The 21,794-nt window shown below is 40.0% G+C and overlaps 1 protein-coding gene across 3 annotated transcripts in view; it reads left to right on the top strand.

Annotated features, from left to right (window-relative positions):
- The window catches only part of pik3r3b (phosphoinositide-3-kinase, regulatory subunit 3b (gamma)), a 155,429-nt gene extending 134,272 nt beyond the window's left edge, over positions 1-21,157 (top strand). The window contains exons 1-10 of one of the 3 annotated variants that reach the window (XM_026213538.1): positions 4,599-5,028; positions 12,920-13,031; positions 14,934-15,032; positions 15,131-15,311; positions 15,844-15,969; positions 16,160-16,302; positions 16,385-16,561; positions 16,673-16,747; positions 16,848-17,018; positions 18,121-21,157. In XM_026213538.1, coding sequence (XP_026069323.1) covers positions 4,920-5,028; positions 12,920-13,031; positions 14,934-15,032; positions 15,131-15,311; positions 15,844-15,969; positions 16,160-16,302; positions 16,385-16,561; positions 16,673-16,747; positions 16,848-17,018; positions 18,121-18,322 — 1,395 coding nt within the window. In that variant the 5' untranslated portion in view covers positions 4,599-4,919 and the 3' untranslated portion in view covers positions 18,323-21,157. Of the gene's footprint in view, positions 1-4,598; positions 5,029-7,997; positions 8,205-12,919; positions 13,032-14,933; positions 15,033-15,130; positions 15,312-15,843; positions 15,970-16,159; positions 16,303-16,384; positions 16,562-16,672; positions 16,748-16,847; positions 17,019-18,120 lie in introns of those variants that run through there. The other 2 variants (XM_026213539.1, XM_026213537.1) reach the window with 2 other exon arrangements.
- The last annotated feature ends 637 nt before the right edge of the window (positions 21,158-21,794 follow it).

Raw genomic sequence — 21,794 nt, 5'->3', positions numbered from 1 at the left:
GAACTATTTAGACTGGAAATTCATCGGCCATTACATGAGAAGTGCTGGATGTACAAAGTTCCAGAACTGAAAGGAAAAGTACAAAAGTATGAGGTAGTAAGGTGATGTAGGTAAGGCGCTATGAGACCTCAATCCTTCCTGAAGAGGCACACCCAGGTTAAGTCTCTAATCTTTTGATAGAGTCCATTCATTACTTACTTCTCTAAGTGCAGCCTTGCCATTATGGCAAAGGGTTAATCTGTCACTATTTGCTTCTCAAGTTGACACACTCTCATAGTTGCAGACCTCGTTTAGCCAGTTTAGTCTTGTGACAGAATGCAAAGATTTCCGTTGAACCCAGCAGGTTTCCCTGGTTTTGTACTAGAAAACAATGGGCTTGTTGTATTGTAGCATTTTCAGACGCTGCAGCTGGGCTAATAGAAACTTCAAACCACAGATCAACCCTCAAATGGACTGTTTGTTGATCGTTTCATTTTATCATCCCTGATATTTTGTTTTAAGACTGTTTAATCATCATCAGAAGCTGTTAATTAGTCTAGGGTATGTGGATAATAGCTGCTTGAATACATATCTGTGTCTTGCAGACCGATCTGGCTCAGACGGGCAAGAGTTAAACAGCCTTTCATTTATCTGCTGAACTGCAGAATGCTGAGCAATGGTGCTTGATGCCATGACAACCAAAGGGCCGTTCAGATAGAAGGGTGGCTGAGGAGTAGGCGTGTGGAAAGGAAAGGATGACAAGAAAAGTAGATCCAGGAGAAAAAAAATGGAGAGAGACAGGTAGAAAGGTGAAAGAGAGGCTGATTAAAACTTGAGAACACTGTAGGAAACATGGCCGAGAGGTGGTGAATGATAAAGAAAGACAATGAGACAGAGGAAGGGGGCATGGGGGCGGGGATTGGCAGACGCTGACTGCTTGTTACTGAGTGTCACCGGAGTATTGCATCAGTCCAAGTGGGATGCTCACATTGCAGGATGACATCACAGGAGCGCAGAATGCCTGCCACCCAGAAATGGAGACGAAGGGAGGCTGTCTCTGCCCTTGCTATTTAATATGTGCTGCTGTTTTTTGCAGAGTCATTAACACTTCATTGTCATTTTTTGGGCCGCTCTGTTTCGCATGTGCTAGTACGGCAATGCTAGTGAATTATGCCTTTTCACACCCCTGAAAATCCCACCGATCCAGAATGAAAAGCAGAGAACAAATACCAGACAGTATGCCTAATCCTTTAACTCGAATCAGAGAGTACATTATACAAGACACATGACTCCTTCTGCCGAGTGCGCCCATTACTGCAGCCTCGTGGATAAAAGAGACTGATATCTAGTCATGCTTGAAGGTGTATCCTATAATAAAGAACTACTTTGTCTATAATGTGCATCCGGTCTGTAATGAGCTTTGTGATTTAGTCATATGTGGTCTATATTTATAATGGAGATTGCAGCACTAAAGGGATAGTTCACCAAATGAAATGTTGCAGTTTAGTTGTTCTAAACTTGACTTTTTTTCTTTTGTGTAACACAAAATTCTGAATTTACGAAGAATATCCTAGACTGTTTTTTTGTATAAAAAAAGACTTAAATTTTGCCTGTTCCTCACATAATGTTATTGTAAGACTTTAAATATAATGTACAAGCCACATGGATCACTTTTATGATCGTTTAATGTTAGGCCTATTTTTTCATTATATTTGAAAGCTTCATTTTCCATGGGGACTAACTGCATGGAAAAGAGCAACTAGTATCAATTTTGTTCAGTAGAAGTTGTTAAGTAATACAGGTTTGGAACAACATCAGGGAGTAAATGATGAACGGATTTTAATTTTTAGGTGGAATTTTCCTTTAAACAAACATCTCTAGTTGTTCTGTTCTTTTCTTTTCTCTCAGTTGGCTTTAAGAAAAACAGCTTATGGCTTATTCCAGGCAGGGAGACAGTGATAGAGAGAGCAGCCTGATTCTCATGAGCTCAGCAGAAAACAAAAACAAAAAAGGTGATCGCTCTCACTGTGTGTAATTCACAGTGGATTCAAATTAATTTCTCGCTCCACAATATCAGCTGGGGAACAATGATATTGCTTCTTTCAGCTTTCATCTCCTTTATGAATTATGTATAATGCACACCAGCAGTCACACTCTTCAGTGCCAACCTTATGTCTGTGTTAAATATGGAACAATGAAGCCACCTATTTGCATCTGGATGGAAATTGTACTTTCCCCTCTAGTTGTACTGGCACAGATAAAATATGAAATGTTTAAGGCTATATACAGTATAGTCAATATAAAAACAACACAGACTGTTGTCACACAGCAAGCAGGTCACTTTTATGTTAGCATGTCGTCAAAATATTTATCCATTCACCATCCTCAAATCTATCAATCGTCACTGATGTACCTTTAAAACTTCCTTAGACCTTATTGTCTCATTCTTTCAACAAGATTTGGCTTCGTTTAGCTTGGTCTTGTAGTCAGGCAGATTACAATCTCTTTCTGCTAGTCATGCCTTCCTTTTGAGCTCACATGCACACAAATCTACATGTGGAAATGTATTTCCAAGAAGCAATCTGAGAAAAAAGTGTGAAATAACAAATCTTGCTTGCATAGTGCGAAACATTATCTAGAAATCATTACAGAAGCTAAAGACAAGAACTTTTGATGTTAGAAAGCAGGTTAACTCCAAGTTAGCAGTAATTTATTATTTAAAAGTTTTGTGGCTATTAACTTCATCTGTGTTAGCTTTAACGCAAACTCTATGTCAATCTACTCCTAAACAGTGACAAACTTTTAGCACATGTGCATATTGAAATATTGATGACTCATCCTGCACTACACAGATATTTGCCCTATTAATTCACTCGAGAACAAAAATGTCTCTGTCTCTAATACCCAGGTAACAAAATGTATTTATTAAACCACAAACAAGGTAGGCCTGATGAAGAAAGCTCTGAAAAAAAATTTTTATAAATAGTTTTTATTATTTTAGGTGTGACTTGCTGTCATACAATGAATACTTTGGGACCAAACATTTGATTTTAATGTTGGCATTCACCATGTCTTATTTCATAGATACTAACTTTGGAAATACATTAAAACTGCAGTGCACATAGTTTGGCAAGATATTTTCCTTTGTATCTCTCACATCTTGGATCAGCCAAATCTGAATCCCCTGCAGACAGACCATAGAAACACTGTTAGCATTTAGCTCACTGTCCAGTAAGAGGACAGGCATGGACCAATAACAAGCCGCAGTTGGTTGAGCATTAAGGTTTCTAAGGCACACACACTTTTCTAATGCTCAGATCCCCATAGTCACGTGTCTTTTTCCAGTGTTGCATAGGCGGCTAGCAATACACTTTAGTCCAAACCAGACATTCTCAGTCTCAAAAACAGAGTGACCTCAAATAAATTAATCTGTCTTGAAATTACAACTGGTATGGGTATAATTAACATGGTCCTGTGGCCTTCATTGCTCATTCATTATGCATTGTAAGTGATTAATATTTTCCCACGGCTTTTATGGATTACTGTGGCTATTCGGTTACTTGTCATTGTTTTGGGTCCATCTGCTCATCCTGAACTGAAGCATGGACAGTTACAATTAAACAAGTTTGACACAGCTAACAAGGACAGCCTTTGTCAGGCACGAGCCATCTGGAGGTTCCTCCCTGTTCTGCATTAAAGAGATGCAAACACTGTGATCCTTTTATTCCGCTCTGGCCATACAGTGACATTCTCCTTCTTGATGGATAGATTACACGTATGTGAACAGAGGGGACTGAAAGAGGTGTACAGGAAGACAGATTGCCATCCTAAAGCAGACCATCACCTGCATTAATGAGATGTGCCTACTTGAAGCACAGGCAACAGTTAGTAAAAGATTAAATGATAGCACATATAATTCCTGGATAAATTATTTCAGCACAAATGACAGATTGACCAAGATTTATTCCAGTTTGTATTTCCAAACACATATATCCGTAATAGACTTTTATGAGCAGCTGTTTGAACTTCTTATGATGCTTCTGATATAGGCCTATTTACTGGCATGCGCTGTCAATATCTCCAATAAATTAATTTGACATATTATAGCATTATAGCAAAATCATTACTTCATCCAAACCGAACTCAGTTCTCTCCATCCGTTTTGCACCTCATAGTAACGGTTCGACCAATAGAATGTCGACTTCCGCTCTTCGGACAAGTCCATTGGATCACGAGGACCACGCGGCTGCAAATAATGTACAAACTCTGAATTTGGCAACTAGGTGCAGGTGGAAGAGCCGCGCATTCTGATTGGCTCCCAAATGTGGAGCGTGTGCGTGTTCCACAGCACCAGTGATCCGTTCTGAGGCGAGCCCATTGCGTGCTGGAGAAGGGGTGCCGGGAAATGATGTCACATATAAATGAAAGAACACCGTAACGAAGTGATAATAAATAGCTATAAACTCCGTCTTCTTTTCTTATTTAGAATTATTTTTACATGAATTAGCTGTTAAAACATAAGCACTAGGGGAGTTATTTGCTTCACGCGTATCGATTAGAACACCTCACCCCATGCTGTTTGTACTGAATGGACTCCTCCTGATGAAGTGAAAGAACCGGTAGACCGGGTGAGCTGATTGAAATGAAGACTACGGTTTCGTCGTGGTGGGACGGAGTGGATTGTAGAGCTGGTATCTACTTTCTGTTCTGTCGGACAGTTAAGAGATTTTTATAAAAATGATCTATCAATTGATATCGGATGAGTGAAGCCTGGTGCTTTGATAGCTTTCATGACACTCTGAAGCTGGCATTCAGACTGTTAAAGTTGAGCTCTCTGTTCCAGTCATACGAGCTTTTTATATTACCTTCATTCGTCTGTGTTGAACATTTGATTTAACCCGGTTCAGTAGAACCTAATCGAGCAACAGAGAACTCAGACCATGTACAATACAGTGTGGAATACGGAGAACGAAGATGACGACTGGAGAGACGTGATGATGCCCTATTCCACTGAATTAATTTTTTACATCGAGATGGACCAGCCGCCAGGTACAGATAAAACAATCAATCTCACAACACGCTTAGTTCACCTCAAAAATGTAAATGCTGTAATTTCCTCAATTCTCGTGTTGATACAAATCTATGTGACTCTTTTTTCCCCCTCGAAGAAGCACAAATGGTTAGAAGGCTGAAAGCCCCAGTCACCATTTGCTATCATTGTATCTTTCTTTCATAAAGTGAAAATGAATGGTGACTAGGATGTCATTCTGCATATCTCATTTTGTTTAATTCAAAAATGTCGTTTAGCGTATTTAACATTTATGCAGTCGCATTATCTGACATTGCACTTATTTGTCTGCTTAGATGAATAGAGTTGAAATGCTTCATAATTTGCTTCATCGTTGAAATGTGTTTTTTATATTAATGTTATTTACAGCGATTCACGTATGTCAGGCATTTAACATTCGCACTCGTTCTTCTACCAAAACCCATTTCGCCATCTTAAAATCGTTCTTTTGCTGCTCAGGTTTAATCGTGCTTCTGATGCACTGTCTGCATTAACATTTTCGTGTACATCAATTTAAATGCATGATAAACGACTTCCCACTCAGACAGGGGAGCCATATCCCTGAAGAGATTGCAACAGTCTACATCCCTTTATAGTTTTTATTTTAAAGTCGACCTCTTATATTATATCGAATATGTATGATATTTTGGTTTTCTTAAGTAGAACACAAAATGGGATTTTAAAGCCTCAGTCTCCTTTTACTTTTTGCATCTTTTAAAAAAAAAGAACGAAAGGGAGTGATGAATGAGATGTCAATTTGCATATCTCATTTTGGGTGAACTATCTCTTAAAATTAGGACTAGTGTAAACTTGTCTGTATATATATCCAGTAATATTGTAATTGTGTATGTCATTCGGGCTTGTAAATTGTGTATATCCAGTAATATTGTAATTGTGTAGGTAATTTGGGCTTGTAAATGGTAAAATGAACACCTTTATAGAGAGGTTGTGTTACAGGTCCTGCTATAGTCTTGTTAGTTTTTCCTCTGGATATTTGGATGTTTTGCATGGCTCACCACACATGGTTTTGATATGCAAAATGTGGATAGATTGGAATGCATTCTCTGAATTGGTTTGACACCTTAAGTGGTGTTGTACAGGGTCTGCAAATAGGGACTATATAGCATATAGACCAATTAAGTCACATAATTATACCCTGTGAAAGCTCTTTAGGGGTCTTTTGGAGTAAGTTTCCCAGCTTTCTGAATGTTAGTTTTGCCTGCACTTCTTATTAACATTTAGTGTTATTCATGTGTCATCTGTTAAGGGCTGACACCATTATATTGCCATAAACAATGATGTCATAGACTGGAAACTGGATGCCATTCAGAAGTCACAAGCATGGGCGACAATGGCTCATTAATTCATGGTGTTAGTTCCTGCAATAAAGAGACAGGATGACACTTTTGGAAGCGTTAAATGTGAATGGAATGGGAAAAGAGACTTTGATTGTTTGCATGAGGCTGTTACTTTTGTGTGACCATTGTGAGGGGTTTTAGGACAGACTGTATTTAATGCAAAAGCACAAAACACATTTTGTGCGTCATTTCTTGACAGCTCGTCTGTAACATTTTAATGATGGTTGTTAGATTGTGAAGATGCTGCCTTAATGTTTCCGCATAAAGTTAACTGTTTATTGGTCCAAATCCAACAGTGGGCAGAATGAATTATTTTATTACATTTCCGACATTCTCTGCGTTGTTCAAAGGAACAATGCCTAACACTCAGTTCTCAACTCCTCATTTCCTAGAAAATGAGCTGTGGTGGACTGAACGGATCTGGCAAGCAGGATTGAATAGTTGAATAGCCCTTCGACTGCTCTGCCACGGGGATGAATGAGCACAGCACTGTGTGATTAATCTTATCTTTCATTCTGTGCCACTGCACACAAGTCTATCAGATCTCTCCTTTTAGGTTTTTTTTTTGTTGATGCTTTCTGTCCGTTTGTCTACATGTAGTGTCCTAACCACACACTGACTTATCATCTGCTTCTTTAACACTTCATCTCCAAGAAGCCGTTAGATAGGCATTGCAGAACAGTGAAATCAGCCTGGCCCAGGAAAAGATTGGTTCCTGTGCAGATGTTCATTGGAATATTTATTACAGCTGAATTGAGATGTGAAAGGCTCTGAGGTACGGCCCCGTATGTGCATGCGTCTGCAAACAAGCAAGCAACTGCTTTGTTCCATTGCAGTGTCCAATGAGCACAGGTGCCACACTGCCCCCAGGGGAAAGTTGGCCCCTGTCTCTTAGGGCCAGTGATGTGTGAGTGTAATAAAGGCTGCCGGAGCAGTGTGCTCTGGGTCGCCAACAAAAGTGCAGCGACACCAAAGGGAAAGTCAGCTTCTGGCATCCCTCTAATGGGCATTCGGATGACATAAGGGATGGAAATGTCATTATCTCTCTTGATACATGGTCCTTTCTTTTGTTCTGTGCCTTCTCAGCTTGTTCAGTCTTGAATGTATTTGAGCTTGTTCATTCATAAATGTCCACGGAAAATTGGCATGTCGAAGAAACAGGGCTTTCTTTAGCAAAATGTGAAAAAAAAAACTAATCTTTCTCGGTACATAAAGGCATATGTGTACATAATAATAAAATATTAAATGTATATGTAAAAAATATGTAATGCATACACATGTATATATGTGTATGTATGTTGATCTGTTAGTTAATTAATTAATTAAAGTTTGCGCAACCAGCACCCTTTTAGCATTTTGTAATCTGACGTAGCAATGTGGCTGTGAAGCGGTTCGATGCATGTGTCCCAGTTTGTGTTCACCTCAGCATGTGTTGGCGTCTTTGCCTTGTCTCTCTCTGGGAGGAGCGTTGCTCCCCCCTCACTCCTACATCATTCCCCAGAGCTTTCCGCTCTCTCTTTCTCCGTCTCATATGGTTGTGTCCACCTCCCCTCCTGCTTTCTCATTGGCCGCTTCCGACTTCTTCTTCATTGAGAGGGTTCGTGAAGCCTGCAGCATCTGAATTTAGGTGCTGGGATTTTCCCTCTGGCTTTATTCTGAAAGGCAGCGTGAGTGAGCGAGGGAGGGTGGAGAGAAAGCGAGTGCGAGTGGGAGGGAGCGCGAGAATAAGAGGACTCGTGTCACAGACAGCTGAGTGCAGTCTGTATACATGCAGCTCAAAAAGGATCCCGAGGAGGACGGTAAGGGAGACATCATTCTTCTTTTCTTCTGCTTTTTCCACAGTCACTGTCTTTGCTTTCATCTTTTCTGTCTTTATGGCGGTTGTGACGCTCTGAAAAGACTGTCAGGGAGGCACGATGACAATTAGTGTTTGTCCTATTGTGTGGGAAGTGTCCTGGATCTTGTATGGAAACATGCACCGTTGTCAACATGAATTAATGTAAGGATCATGCTTTTGCAGGATGTATAATCCTTGATAGATGTACTTCTTTTTTTTATGTAAATTTTATTTTATTAAAAATAAATCACATCTTAATAAGCCTCTGTTAAGAGTTGAGCTGCAAGGATTGTCTTTTAGTCATTCATTAGGAGCGGATGGTGACAGTGCGTCATGATAATACGTGGACAGAGTCTGTGTGGTTTAACGTGATTGTGAGCGTCCCCGACGGACTGTTTAAACCATCCATGTGCTTGGTGACACTTTTAATTCATTCCCTCTGGATCGGGACGTGGCAGCCCTCGCCTGCTGTTCCCCTCAATGGCACTGTCATCACTCTCTGCCACACACTTTTTCTCATGCTAATGCACCCCCTAATTTGTACGTACTAAACTGTTTTGTGTGTGTGGTGCCCGTCTGCGATTGTATCAGTCTATGTTTGTGTTGTTTTTCAAAGTACAGTTGCTTCATCACCTGTAGAACCAGAGGTTTAAGCATATTTTTTTTTATTATTATTATTATTGTGCAAAAGAGCATGACTGCAGAACAATGACCTCTGGAGATTTGTTTCCTAAACAATGGACTGCTTGGTCGTCGATTGCCGTGGACTTCACCTATGGATGTATAGTTCTCTTTGTTCAGACTTGCGCAGCACTGCAGCGCTGCATTGCCACTCACTCCTTCTCATTCTTTCTCATCCTTTCCATCCTACATCCAGGTCACTTTCCTTTTCTCGCCTCTTCCTTTTCATCTTTCATTAAAAGTTTAGTTTTTTTAGGAAATAAAATATTTTAAAAGTAGAAAAAAACGACCTTACTTTATTAGTTTTGCTTTCCTTGTGAAGCATAGTGGGTTAGTTTACTGTTGTAGAAATTTAAAAGAAATACTTTCTTTTTTCTCATTTATTGATCCCCTTTGTTTGTTTCGAGTTTTGTCATCAATCATGATCGTAACGTGTTTAAATCAGTGAGTGATAGCTTTAAAAAATGATTGCATTCTGCGACAGTGGGCTTTCCATTGTGTGCCCCCCAGCTGTGATATCACTGACACTAACACAGATGGGGTGACCGCTGTAATGAGATCACCTAGTCATATCTCTGCCTCTTTCTTGCTCGGTTTCCTTTCATTTTCCATGTTCCTTTCGGGCTCACAAAGATAACCAAGAGTGTGTGTGTGTAGGACAAAGGTGGTCACACGCTTGCACAGAAAGAGCTGACAGTGGAAAACTGATAGGCAGGAATTTGAGGTTTCAGCTGGGCTTGTGCACCTGCATTTGGCTGCTGTAGAGAGCGAGCGCGAAATAGGGGGGTCATTTCCCCTTCTATTGGCAGGTTGCTACTAAAAGAGGCTTTGTGATGAAATGAAATGTCTCAGGCCAAAATATAAGTTTCAGACAAATTCCTAGAAATGTGTATGTTTTCAACTCACATGTTGGTCTTGAATAGTGAGATATTGAATCTCTGTTTATTGTGTCTCTAAATTACACTGGGGAATGGAGGAGGTGAGCCACGTGGGTATTTGCAAATGTAATATTAATATGGTGATTATTGTGTTGGCGTAGAGGCAACAGAAGGTTATACATTGTCAAATGACTCTTCATAAGCTACTGTGCTGCACAAATGGTCTCCTACCAGGTGGTGAGCGTTCCCCCTAAGTTTGTGTCAACAGGATAGTGCACAGGGTTGCCATATTTTTATCTTCCAAAATCATTGCTTTGTTCATTTTCCACAAAAAATAAATAAATAAATAACACTGATCTGCTTTTAGACCAACTGAAATGTAGAACTAGTGTGTGTGCACACCTGCAGGAGCAGAGTTTGGGTGGGGATGTGTCCGTTAGCCTGGCTTTGCTTTGACTGGTTGAAGCCGCTCACCCCACCAGATTAAGGTGTTTCCTGTGGGCCAATGGAGGGAGGAGTTGTCACTGTGCCCGGGACTCCTTTAACTCTGACTACACTCATGCACTCACTCCAAAAACCGCCACTGCTTTTAATTAATGACACCCTCAAAGAAAACCATTCACACTCCCCTCTTCCCGCACACCAAAACTTTAAAGAACCATAAAGAGCTTACCTCTGCAAATGTTTGCAATATCGGGAAGTAATAAAACTTCAATGAAAACTTTTCAAAATTTGAAGTACTGAAATGGCAACACAAGAAAGTGTATTTCTCGCTCTGTTTCTTCAGAGAGTCTTCATTTCTTCTTTGATCTTTAACAATTTTATTATTATTATTTCTTATTAAAGGAGCCAATTCTGTGTGGAGCAGTGGGTCATTCCACAATGTGCAAACAGCGGTGATCATTCATTGACTGTAGTGTGTGTTGCATGTCCCTGTGGGCTTTTATTTCCGTGACTCACCTCTGGAGTATTGGACTTAAGTCATTTAATTCACATGCCAGATAGAAGTTTCTTTGGCTAGAAGGTCCCAGGGGTTTCTAGAATCAGCCCAGGCCTTTATGACCTCCGTATGATGGCTTACGCCATGCCTTCCCCATTTCCACCCACTCCCCTGACATAGATATACACCCGCTCTCACGCAGCCTTGTCTCTGCCAGGCTGAGAACAGGTGGGTGACTGTTTTTACAGAAACTTGACTCTTTTTATGATTTGGTCATTATGGCAATAATCTGCATGAGCTTGCTTAATTCTACATGAGCCGTGTCCTCCCTAAACAATCCACTAGTGCCATGTTCGATACATCGATACGACGATGTATCGTGACAGAGATTTGATGATATGAGTATCATCAACCAGTGAATGCAGTCTTTTAAAGCTGCCAGTGTCTATGATCTCACCAGTAATAATCAAATGGCAATAATGCTGAGAAAAAAAGAAAAACGTATAACTATGATTCTGTAAACGTTCGATGCACTCCAAAAATACTGAAAGTTATCACTTGTACTGGCCCACAATGGATAAACATGCTTGCTTTCTGAAAACACCAATTTCCACTTCAATATTCTATTCTCAGAAAAGTGTAATTCATTGTGTTTATTTACACGAGCAAGAAAGCAACGTTAACCGTGAAGCTGTGGCTTTAATTCCTTTAGAAACTGATGTTACCAGCTCTTTGTTGGTAAAGATAATGTAGCTCATGAGCAATTAAGATATTTTATTGATAAAATTGCAAGGCAGTGCCTAGAAGTTTTGCTGAATGTCTGCGTGATCTGTGTGAGTGACTAATCGTGTGTGCCTGAGATACAGTGTAGTCAGCACATTATTTTAGAAATCCTCACGTTTAAATTTTTTTTTTAAACGTAGAAATACATTTTTTTTTTTTTTTTATTAGTATAAGTACTTTACAGTATAAATTTATTAGAGCGAGTACATTATGGGCTAAAAAAAAGATTCAAACAATCAAAATATTGTACCTGATGAGGAGTGTGTATGTATGTGTAGTATGCCTTTGAATAAACCTGTGCGTTGACAACCGAGTGGTATGTTGCTGTTTCAAGGCCAGTGTTGCAGGATTCAGTTAGGTCGGGGGAGGTTCCTTTGGCTTCGCGGAAGGTACAGGGCTTGAACACTATGTCTCTGTACATTTCAGATGGAGTTGCAGCCTTCAGTTTTTTTTTTTTTTTTCTCAAACTAATCTTAGTCAACTGCACCTTGCTGAGCACTTGAACACAAACACGTGAACTCCTTGTTTAGAACCGCTTTAGTTGCCCAACTAGTCTGCTGAAAGTTTTGTAACACCAGATTTGCATGTCATTTACCATCATTCAAGTCTAGTTTTGGCTCTCAGGTTTAAAAATTCTCATAAGCAGATTAGACATGAGAACGCATGAGTAGTCTCTCAGCGATATTTCTGTGAGTGAGGGTGTCGTGAAGCACTGCGTGGCTGAGCAGACCACTCTGTTGACCGCTGACCCGCAAGATAGCAAGAGCATCATCAACATTAACTTTCCAGCATGCTGTTGCGGCAGCTGTTGGTTTGCTTTTGCTGGCAACAAAGGAAGTGTTTCACTCAAAGGGAAGGATCCTGTTCATTACATATTCAGCAAGTAGCAGAAAACCAAGACTGGCAGAGAAGGTCATTTGTTTTTTGTTTACACTCTCACATGGGCCGACTGGAATATGTTGTTGTTGCATTTTCCGTGAAAACTGATATTTTGCATTTTCAGTGGAAATCACGGTTGCATTTTCCGAAAAACATACTCCTCTAACTACAGATGATGTGAGAGTCACAGGTTGGAGGAGAGTATTGAAAGGCCATCCATGGGAAAATTAAGGGCTAGAGGTCAATGGTTAATCCTGGGCGGTAACCTGCAACCGTATTGTATTCCTACCTTTTTTTTTTTGCAATTTAAGCTCAAATTTAGATTCTCTTGGCAGCATAAACTTATTCATGAGGATGAACAGCATACAGCCATTTGTTAACATGGTGTCCACTTAGTGTAGTCTTTAAGGAGATTAGGTTTTCATCTGTAAGGTGAAACCAACCTCATATTTGTAAGACTGGTGATGAGGTTAGAAGATTTTCCGCTAAAATAAATTGGTCTCATTTCTTCTTCAGCTCTTCCTCCCAAGCCAACAAAACCCATGACACCAGTAAATGGCAATGGTGTGAAAGAAGCCGCCAGCGGCTCATTGCAAGAAGCAGAATGGTACTGGGGAGACATATCAAGGTAAGAGTCACTTGACATTAGATTTAATTTCTCACTTGATTGGATTTATGTCTGTTCTGCTCTTTCCTCATGCCAGTTAGCTTCTAGTGTGACAATGCCCTCATCACGTGGTGGACACGTATAAGTCAGGTGATAGCTGACCAGTATAGTCATAAGACTGCATCAAGATAATTTGAAAATCTCTCTGCGTTTTTACTTCCCTCCACCTCATGACTTCCAAGTTGGTAGCCTGAAGGTGGAGGCTCACACACAGCTCTTGAGTGTCATGTTGCTCTTTCAGCTGCTCTGCAGACTTTTTCCGCTCTTTTTTCTTTCTTAATGTGAGCTGGTGAACTTCTTTTGGCTCACTTATCCTGGAGGCATTTACGCTTTGCTGCAGCTTTACAAAAGCAGAAAGGGAATGCAATGGTGGAGAGACACAGGAAGAGTTGAAAGTGTGTGTATGTGTGTGGGGTGTGGGGGGGGGGGAAGAACCCAAATCTCCAAAATGTCAAGCTGTCTGGCCAGTTTCCAACACAACCCATAAAAATCTCAGGTTTTAGCAGATTAATCTGCTGCTTAGTGACCAGCTTTAGACTCGTTTGATGTTTGGCGAGTAGAAATTCTGCAGAGATGCTCACTGATCTCTGAAGCACTGCTATCCTTTAACTCGCACAGTCCCTTCCCAGATAAACCAGAGCTGCTTTTAGCTTTTCTTCAAACCTGTCCTCAGTGCTTACTAGTTTCAAAATCAGAAAGCAACTTAACTTTAGGCATCAAATAAAGAAGAACTCCACAGCAAAGTGATGCTGACCATTGAATTTAAAATATGGACTGCCATTATGGTCTCATTGGATAATGTTCTTCTAGTACCATACAACCGTACTAGTACTTAGTTAAAGCAGTGGTAGTGCTTTGAGAAACTTGACCTATGAGAGATCAGATTTAAATCACTGGGCACAGTTTCAGATGAGTACATAGTAATGAGTCATGTTAATCATCTGCATGCCTGTCTTGGATTCCTGAATTTCTTCTAGGCTTGAGCTTAGAGTAATTCAAAATTGGCTCTTTTTATTTATAATATGCACTGTTGACTGGGCAAAAATCATCTGTGCTTGTTATACCACAGATATAAATGTCTTGATCATTTTGATAAACCGTTATGATTAAGCGATTAATAAAGCTGAAGTAAATCTCATTGATCTCATTGATCTTATTGTTTTTCTGACCCAAACATGTTAATACAATAGGGCACCTCCCCTAAATGATGAACTTATTGATGCACTGCAGCCTAAAAATGTACCTGATTCCCAAGCTCTCAGTGCAGAGAGGACTCCTTCCCCAGAAATGTGGGAGCGTTGCTTAGTCAGAAGTTCCTTACCTCGGCAGCCCAAAGTAGGCTAAATATCCCCCCTTATGAGATGGGCCCGGGGTCTGCTGAGCTCCAGCATGACTAGTCTGTGAATGGAAGGAGGCAAGGGATGTGCAATTCCACCTGGACTATAATAGAGGAGGCAACAAAAAAGCAGGCCTGATAGCATTGCCGCTGGTGGTCAGGAGGCTGTTTTAAAGAGACAGACTGTCTGATTTCAAGACTAGAGCTGGAGGCATCAGTGAACATGTGGGCATGCAGGATGGGGTCAACAGTTAAACCGTTTAAAGATGTCTCACTCTTTCCCAGACGGCTGTAGCAGACAGTATGGTCACAGACCAGTGCCTTTGCCCTCTGCCAGACCAAATTTATTTATATAGCCAGGCAAAGAGAAGTCATGTCTTTTGTGTGTGTGTCAGCCCTTTCCAAGGAGTGAAGGACATAGGGTACAGAAAACTTATTTTAGCTGGAATTATTAAATACTAAGAGCAAGATTTGATGTGTGGTGTATATGCATGCACCATTCACCCTTTTCTGTCTTTTCTGTCTAGGGAAGAGGTGAATGACAAACTGAGAGACATGCCTGATGGTACTTTCCTGGTACGGGACGCCTCCACCAAGATGCAGGGAGATTACACGCTAACACTAAGGTAACTCGAAATATTTTAGAAAGCTTCTACTTGTTCAGAACCTCTCCATTCAGCTTATAATGATCTGTGGTCTAACACAATCCCCTTTTTCCCTACAGGAAAGGTGGAAACAATAAGCTAATAAAGATCTATCATCGGGATGGGAAGTACGGATTCTCAGACCCGCTCACGTTCAGCTCAGTGGTGGAGCTCATCAGTCACTACAGGCACGAGTCACTGGCCCAGTACAACACCAAACTGGATGTAAAGCTCATGTATCCCGTCTCCCGCTACCAGCAGGTAAATGGGTTTAGATCGTGGGTGGGGGTATCACATTTACAGCCATCCCTTCTTTTCCTTTTACCTCTTTGTCCTCCCACCTCTCCCTCCCCCGCTCCGGCACTAAAGAGAGTGTTTGCTGAATGAATTGTGCAGCTAGTTGTGAGTGAAACTGCGGAGGCAGCAGGATGCTCTTGGCAAGAAATATTACTTTGTTTATTGCCACAGCAGCGCACCTCCTAAATAATTGCACACATCCACAATGTCGAAAGGCCATCCAGGCATTTATTCTCCTCTCCATCGCCCTCCCGGTATCTTACTCCGACACACAGGTGTTCATTATTTAGGGGGTTCCACAAATGTAAGCCCTCAAAAGGCGGTTACAGATTCCAAGATTTGTATTAATGATTCCTGGAAGAAAATTCCTGAAAAATAGCTTTTACTTAGTAAGCAAAACCTACAGCATGTTGCTGTGCGCAGTCCTTTTTCCCCCCATCCGTTCTTCGCTCAGCAATTCATACCAATAACAATGCATTTACTCTTGCTCTTTCAGGATCAACTGGTGAAAGAGGACAATATTGATGAAGTGGGGAGGAAACTCCAGGAATATCACAATCAATATCAGGAGAAGAGTAAAGAATATGACCGACTCTATGAGGAGCACACAAAAACCTCACAGGTAAGCATCACTGTTGGATCGATAGACAACCAACTTATTAACTGCAGTGCAAAATGCCACATGCACAACATGGACACAAACAATTTATCCCGTTGCAGAAACCCACTGACTAATGAACCAAGTCTATTAAGAGGCACAGCACTTTTGAGGTCGCATCACATCCATTGATTTATCTTTCCTTTGATTGCAGGAGATCCAGATGAAACGTACTGCAATAGAGGCCTTCAATGAGACCATTAACATTTTTGAAGAACAGTGTCACACGCAGGAACGCTACAGTAAAGAATACATTGAGCGATTCCGCAGAGAGGGCAATGACAAAGAGATTGAAAGGTACGCAAAGTCCTCCGTTGAGAGCGCTCTGGTCGGCAGCCTTGATCTATGGGTTTCCAAATCGTTCTTGTTTCTCTCTCAGGATTATGATGAACTACGAGAAGCTCAAATCCCGTCTTGGCGAGATTCACGACAGTAAGACCCGGCTCGAACAGGACCTGAAAACGCAGGCTCTAGACAACAGGGAGACGGACAAGAAAATGAACAGCTTGAAGCCAGATCTTATCCAGCTCCGAAAGATTAGAGATCAGTACCTTGTGTAAGATTATCCTTCCTTTGAATTTCATTTCGCCATCTTCATTGTTCTGTTTGAGTTGACAGGTTTTTTTTTCTTAGTGTATAACCACTCCATTGCTTCTTTTTTATGCAGTTGGCTCAATCATAAAGGTGTTCGACAGAAACGAATAAACGACTGGCTGGAGATCAAAAATGAGAACGTGGATGAGTAAGTCGTGTTGTCGTACATTTTTCAAATTTGAGACCACAGGTTTGATGAAAGATTTCCAGCATCACAACATCTAACATATTTCCTCTCAAAATCACAGAGCCTACTTCGTCAGTGAGGAGGATGAGAACCTGCCACACTACGATGAGAAGAGCTGGTTTGTGGGGGACCTTAACCGAACGCAGGCAGAGGACTTGCTACACAGCAAACCCGATGGAGCCTTCCTCATCCGCGAGAGCAGCAAGAAGGGCTGTTATGCCTGCTCTGTTGTGTGAGTATCTTAAGATGATGTAGACAGTGAGGTGAAAGTTGTGACAATGAAATAGAAGAACTATTATTTCTTCACGTGACAACAGATTGTTTTCTTTGACTGTAAACCTCCGTGGTCTCTGTATTTTTTTTTTGTTTTTTTTTTGTTTTTTTTTACAAAAATGCCATATAGTTCACAATCATATACTAAATAACAAACTTGCATTAACCATTAAGGCCATTTCAGTCTTTTCTCTTCACCTTAGCTTAGGTTCAGATTAGGGTTGTGCCAATAGACGATAGAATCGTGTACGCCGATTGTCAGAGATATCGACGCAAGCAGATGTCTCTGTCGATAGTCAAGACCATATTAGGTTTATTCTCCTATTAATGTATTAAATAATAACTTTTTATTTGGCAGCCTGTTATAATTCGGCTATCAAACTGCCCAGATATATTTAATGTGTTCGTTTAGGTCCGATATTAGTGTTAAACTGCTGGACTTTAAATGAAACTACTGATTTTCACCGTTGACTGATTTTGCAGAACATTTAGACTGATAACTTCCGTGCACACATATGGCAAATTTGTAACGGGACACGCAATATGACAGTTGCGTCCAACTATATATGAACTAGCTGTTTGAAGTCCAGTATTTTTATATTTAACGTTAGTTCATCAGTATGTTTGAAAGTATATTTTTTCGATTATTGGTGATTCCATAGGCTCTCTCTCGTGCACCTACACGGTTTAAAACACCAAATAGTTATGCTATGACAAGAACAAAGAGTCTCTCTCTTACTCCACCTATGCATGATAATATCATGTATCGTCAATCTCACAGGCTGACGCTATGATGGTTTGAGAAATTACCATATCGTCCAACACTAGCTCAGATCTGGTCTCCTATTTCCATTCTCTGCAACCTTTTAATTTCCCATCTCGTCTGTTCTAATATAAAATAAAATCAGTTGTATCTTTCATAGATGTGAGGCTGAATCTGTCACCTCTAGAGCGATATTAACTTTGATTGTCATTGAGCAAATGGATTGCCTTTATTTTTGTCTGACATTAGATTCTGGTTCTCGCGTTGATCATGAGATCTGTCATGTTTCTGTCTGTAGTGTGGATGGCGAGGTGAAGCACTGTGTCATCTACAGCACACCACGCGGCTATGGTTTCGCAGAGCCCTACAACTTGTACAGCACTCTGAAAGACTTGGTCCTGCACTACCACCAGACCTCACTGGTCCAGCACAACGACGCGCTCAATGTGCGGCTGGCGTACCCAGTGTATGCACAGATGCCCTCAGGCCCAAGGAGATGAAGACTCGCCCCCCCAATCTTAAACTCTCTATACTCATGGGAGAGGGGAACAGTTTCTGAACAAAAAACATACAACAACAACAACAAAAAAACACTTGCTGCAACACACACGTCAGCCACCTTGGAGTTATATATTTTTACAAGAACAATTTGGAGGGCATTCTTTCTAAAGACTGCTTGATTTGCACAAGGAAGATCTAAATGTTTGTGAATGTGAATGTGTGGAGAGAAAAAAAAAAAAAGCAAGCAGGAAGCAGAAGAGACGAGTTTCAGGTGACCCGCGCTGCTACCTAAACTCCAGCTGGGACTTTTTACATGCTCCATTTTAGCTTAAGCTTTTTTTTTTTCCTGCCTCTATTTTCTCACATCTTTCTAAGGTGTTTTTTTTTTTGTCTTTGCAAAATTCAAAAATATATGCAAAGCAGGAGAAATACATTTGTATGTCTCCATCTCTGTTTGTGTGTTTCAAAAAGGCAAAAACTATGTAGCAAAGAGACGACTGACACTTTCCAGAGTGATCTCACAGTGACTGCTGCTGAACGAGGGGTTGTGGGATGTTTGGGAGGGCACAAGTGAAAATGTGTTGTCTTCTAAACAACAGCTTGGTTTAACTTAACCTTAGAGAGGTGTTTATTTTTATTTTTTTGTTATTGGTTTCTTTTTGGCTGGATCAAAAGTTTTTGAAAAGTTCCTTTCCTAAGCCATTAAGTTCGCTACGGTTCAGTGCAGAGACCAAAGTTGGCATGGGGAGGATTTTATTTGTTCGTTTTTTTTTTTTTTTTTTTTTTTTTTTTTACTTTTTGTGATCAAATTGGCTTGTAATAATTGAGTGAAATTATACTTTATACACCTTGTTTGCGAACTACATAAAATAGTTTGGATCTGTGTCTTATGAACCGAAGCTCCACTTATTTTATTTTATTTTTTTTTTTATTTAAGAACCAAAATCACACAGAATCAATTGACATTAAGCACTTAGACCGCTGCACCAAATTTAAAAAAACGATTTGGGATTTCACTAATGTGACATATGAAGGATTAATTAGATTTGTATACCTGTCAAACACCTATTCAAAAACGTTCTCCAGCAAGCAGGAGCCGTGTCAGAGCAGATGTGCTTTAGTACGTGACTTGAAAAAAATAAATAAAAAAAGTGCAATCCAGGTTTTGATGGTAGCGAGGTGGTCTGACCGAGAGGGAAACAAACTGCTCTCAGTGGCATCAAAAGTGATAATCACTAGAACCTTTTGAAGAATTTCCTTTAAAAAGCCTCTTTATTGCCTAGTGCTTCTCTTTTTAGCAGGTTGACTCGTTCTGTATCAGAAAAGAGAAAAAACACTTTTCAATGTTCGGCTGCCTGTTGGTTTTAATTTCGCACAATAAAACCTTGATGTAAAGATATTCCAAGCTACTGTATATGCACAATGTTCACTGTCGGTACATCAGTTATATCTTATACTTAGTGTTTTTTGTTAGGCTTCTGGCATGCAGGTGTCCAGTTGAGTAAGTTCACATTGAAATTCTTTTTCTTTTTCCCTAACAGTTTACAATTTGGTGGTATGCTTGAGCTACAACAGACTGTTACAGTTTTACAGGCCATTAACCAGCACAGACCGCTCTCACCCACCACTGCAACTAACTCACTCAATGCACAGCATAGTGAATTAAACTGAAAACTTAATGACATTATTTGTCCAAAACTGTCATAGCAGTTCTTGACTATTTTATGTTTTGGCGAATTGGTGACGAATTCGAACAATTGTTCCTTTTTGTATGATCTACTTATACATCATTTAGGTTTAGGTCCAACAATTAGGTTTGGGTGGAACTTCCTTTTTTTTTTTTTTTTTTGGTTTCAAATAAATCATACAAAACCAGCAAATCATAAAAAATAATTCATTTTCTCATGAGATTGTGTTATTTGTTTCTAAAGTGATCTCTGTGTTATTTGGGACCAAAAACTTAAGTTGAAGTCTTTGTTGGATGGTTGAATGGGTTAGTTTGGTAATGATGGGAACCAGACCGAGCGTTTAGTCAGAGCAGCAGAGATGAACTTGTAACCTAGAGTTCTAATGAAAACCACATGGATACAGGGCAAGTGATGAAGGTTTTTTTCCATCCACTGTTCATTTCAGTTGCTCTTTCGTTTTGCAGTTGCAAATGACTGTGGTTTTCTTGGGTGTTACTGGCAGACCTGCCCTCAATCGCAATTCAGAACAAGCTAGCCTCAGCAGATCAGCTGCTTGATTTTAGTTCTGTGTGTGCCACCGTTCACGATTACGTCTTTGCAGCCTTGGTGTCGCCGTCTTTTCTGTGGAACGTTTTTGGCTACATTTTGGCATACATGTTCAATAGCATAGGTCCAGCTTTATTTTCGTTTTATTCGATCTTCTAAATGGTTTGAGTTTCAGAATTTTTATTTTTTATTTTATTTTTTTGAAGCTGGGCCCCAGATGGGCCCCCTGTCTATTACTTGAACTCTTGCATCACTCACCATTGAATGTCTTTAATACATGGATGCATTTATTAATACACAGGAAATCCCTTTTATGGCATGAGTGGATTGAGTATAAAAGTGTCTGAACTTGTTTATTCTTAAGACTGGAACTCATCTTGTGTGTTTTGTTGAAAGTAAATGGGCTTATTTATGTTCACAGAGCTCCAAAGTGATTATTGGAGTCCAGTATAGTGCACATCATATATGAAGAGTTTTAGAGTCGCGTACTAGACTGGTCACAGAGTTATTTTATGTTATTTTCAGGCCATTCAGGCCATGTTCGTACATGATACCGATTGAAGAATTGTTTATAAAAATAAAATAAAAAGGTTTGAATTACTTTTTTGTTTTTCCTAGGCATTGAGACCAAAGATTTAAGTTTGGTTTGTTTTATTTTCTTAATTCTGTGTCTTAGGTTTTGGGTTGCTATCGCTAGCCCCTCACTTGTCTGGCAAAATAATGTCGTTATTACTGTCTGTATATTGAAGGGTTCACTGTGGATTGATTGGTGGTCCATTTTTGCCATTTAAAAAAAAAAAAACTGATGACAATTTGTTTACCTAAATGAAATGTAGTTTTGTTAAGCCTCAAAGTGAACAGTCTGTCCTAAAGCTAAAGTTCATTTTTGCACTCACTTATTTGTAAAAGCTAAATGCTGTGTGTGTGTGTGTGCCATCAAAATTGTTATCAATTTGTCCATTAGGTCACTAAACCACCTTTAAAGTTACCAAAATCTAGTGTTTCTATGCCTCTTTTCTTTACAGGATAGTCTTGCATTCAGCTGCAGTCATTGTTGCTTTTTCTTTCTGTGTTGTAAAATCCATATAAAGAAAACAAACAACCCTATACCACACAGAAATGTATGGTCCATTTAAGAAAAAAATTGTGATCGTCATTCTCTGCAGGGCAAAAAAAGCATTGGGGTTGTTGGCTTTCTTTGTTCCTATACTCAAGAAAGCATTAAATATTATGTTTT

This window comes from Carassius auratus, chromosome 31, assembly GCF_003368295.1.
Source record: "Carassius auratus strain Wakin chromosome 31, ASM336829v1, whole genome shotgun sequence".
In the NCBI taxonomy this organism is placed as follows: domain Eukaryota; kingdom Metazoa; phylum Chordata; class Actinopteri; order Cypriniformes; family Cyprinidae; genus Carassius; species Carassius auratus.
The sequence above is the reverse complement of the archived record's forward strand: the minus strand, read 5'-3'. Positions and strand labels throughout refer to the sequence as shown.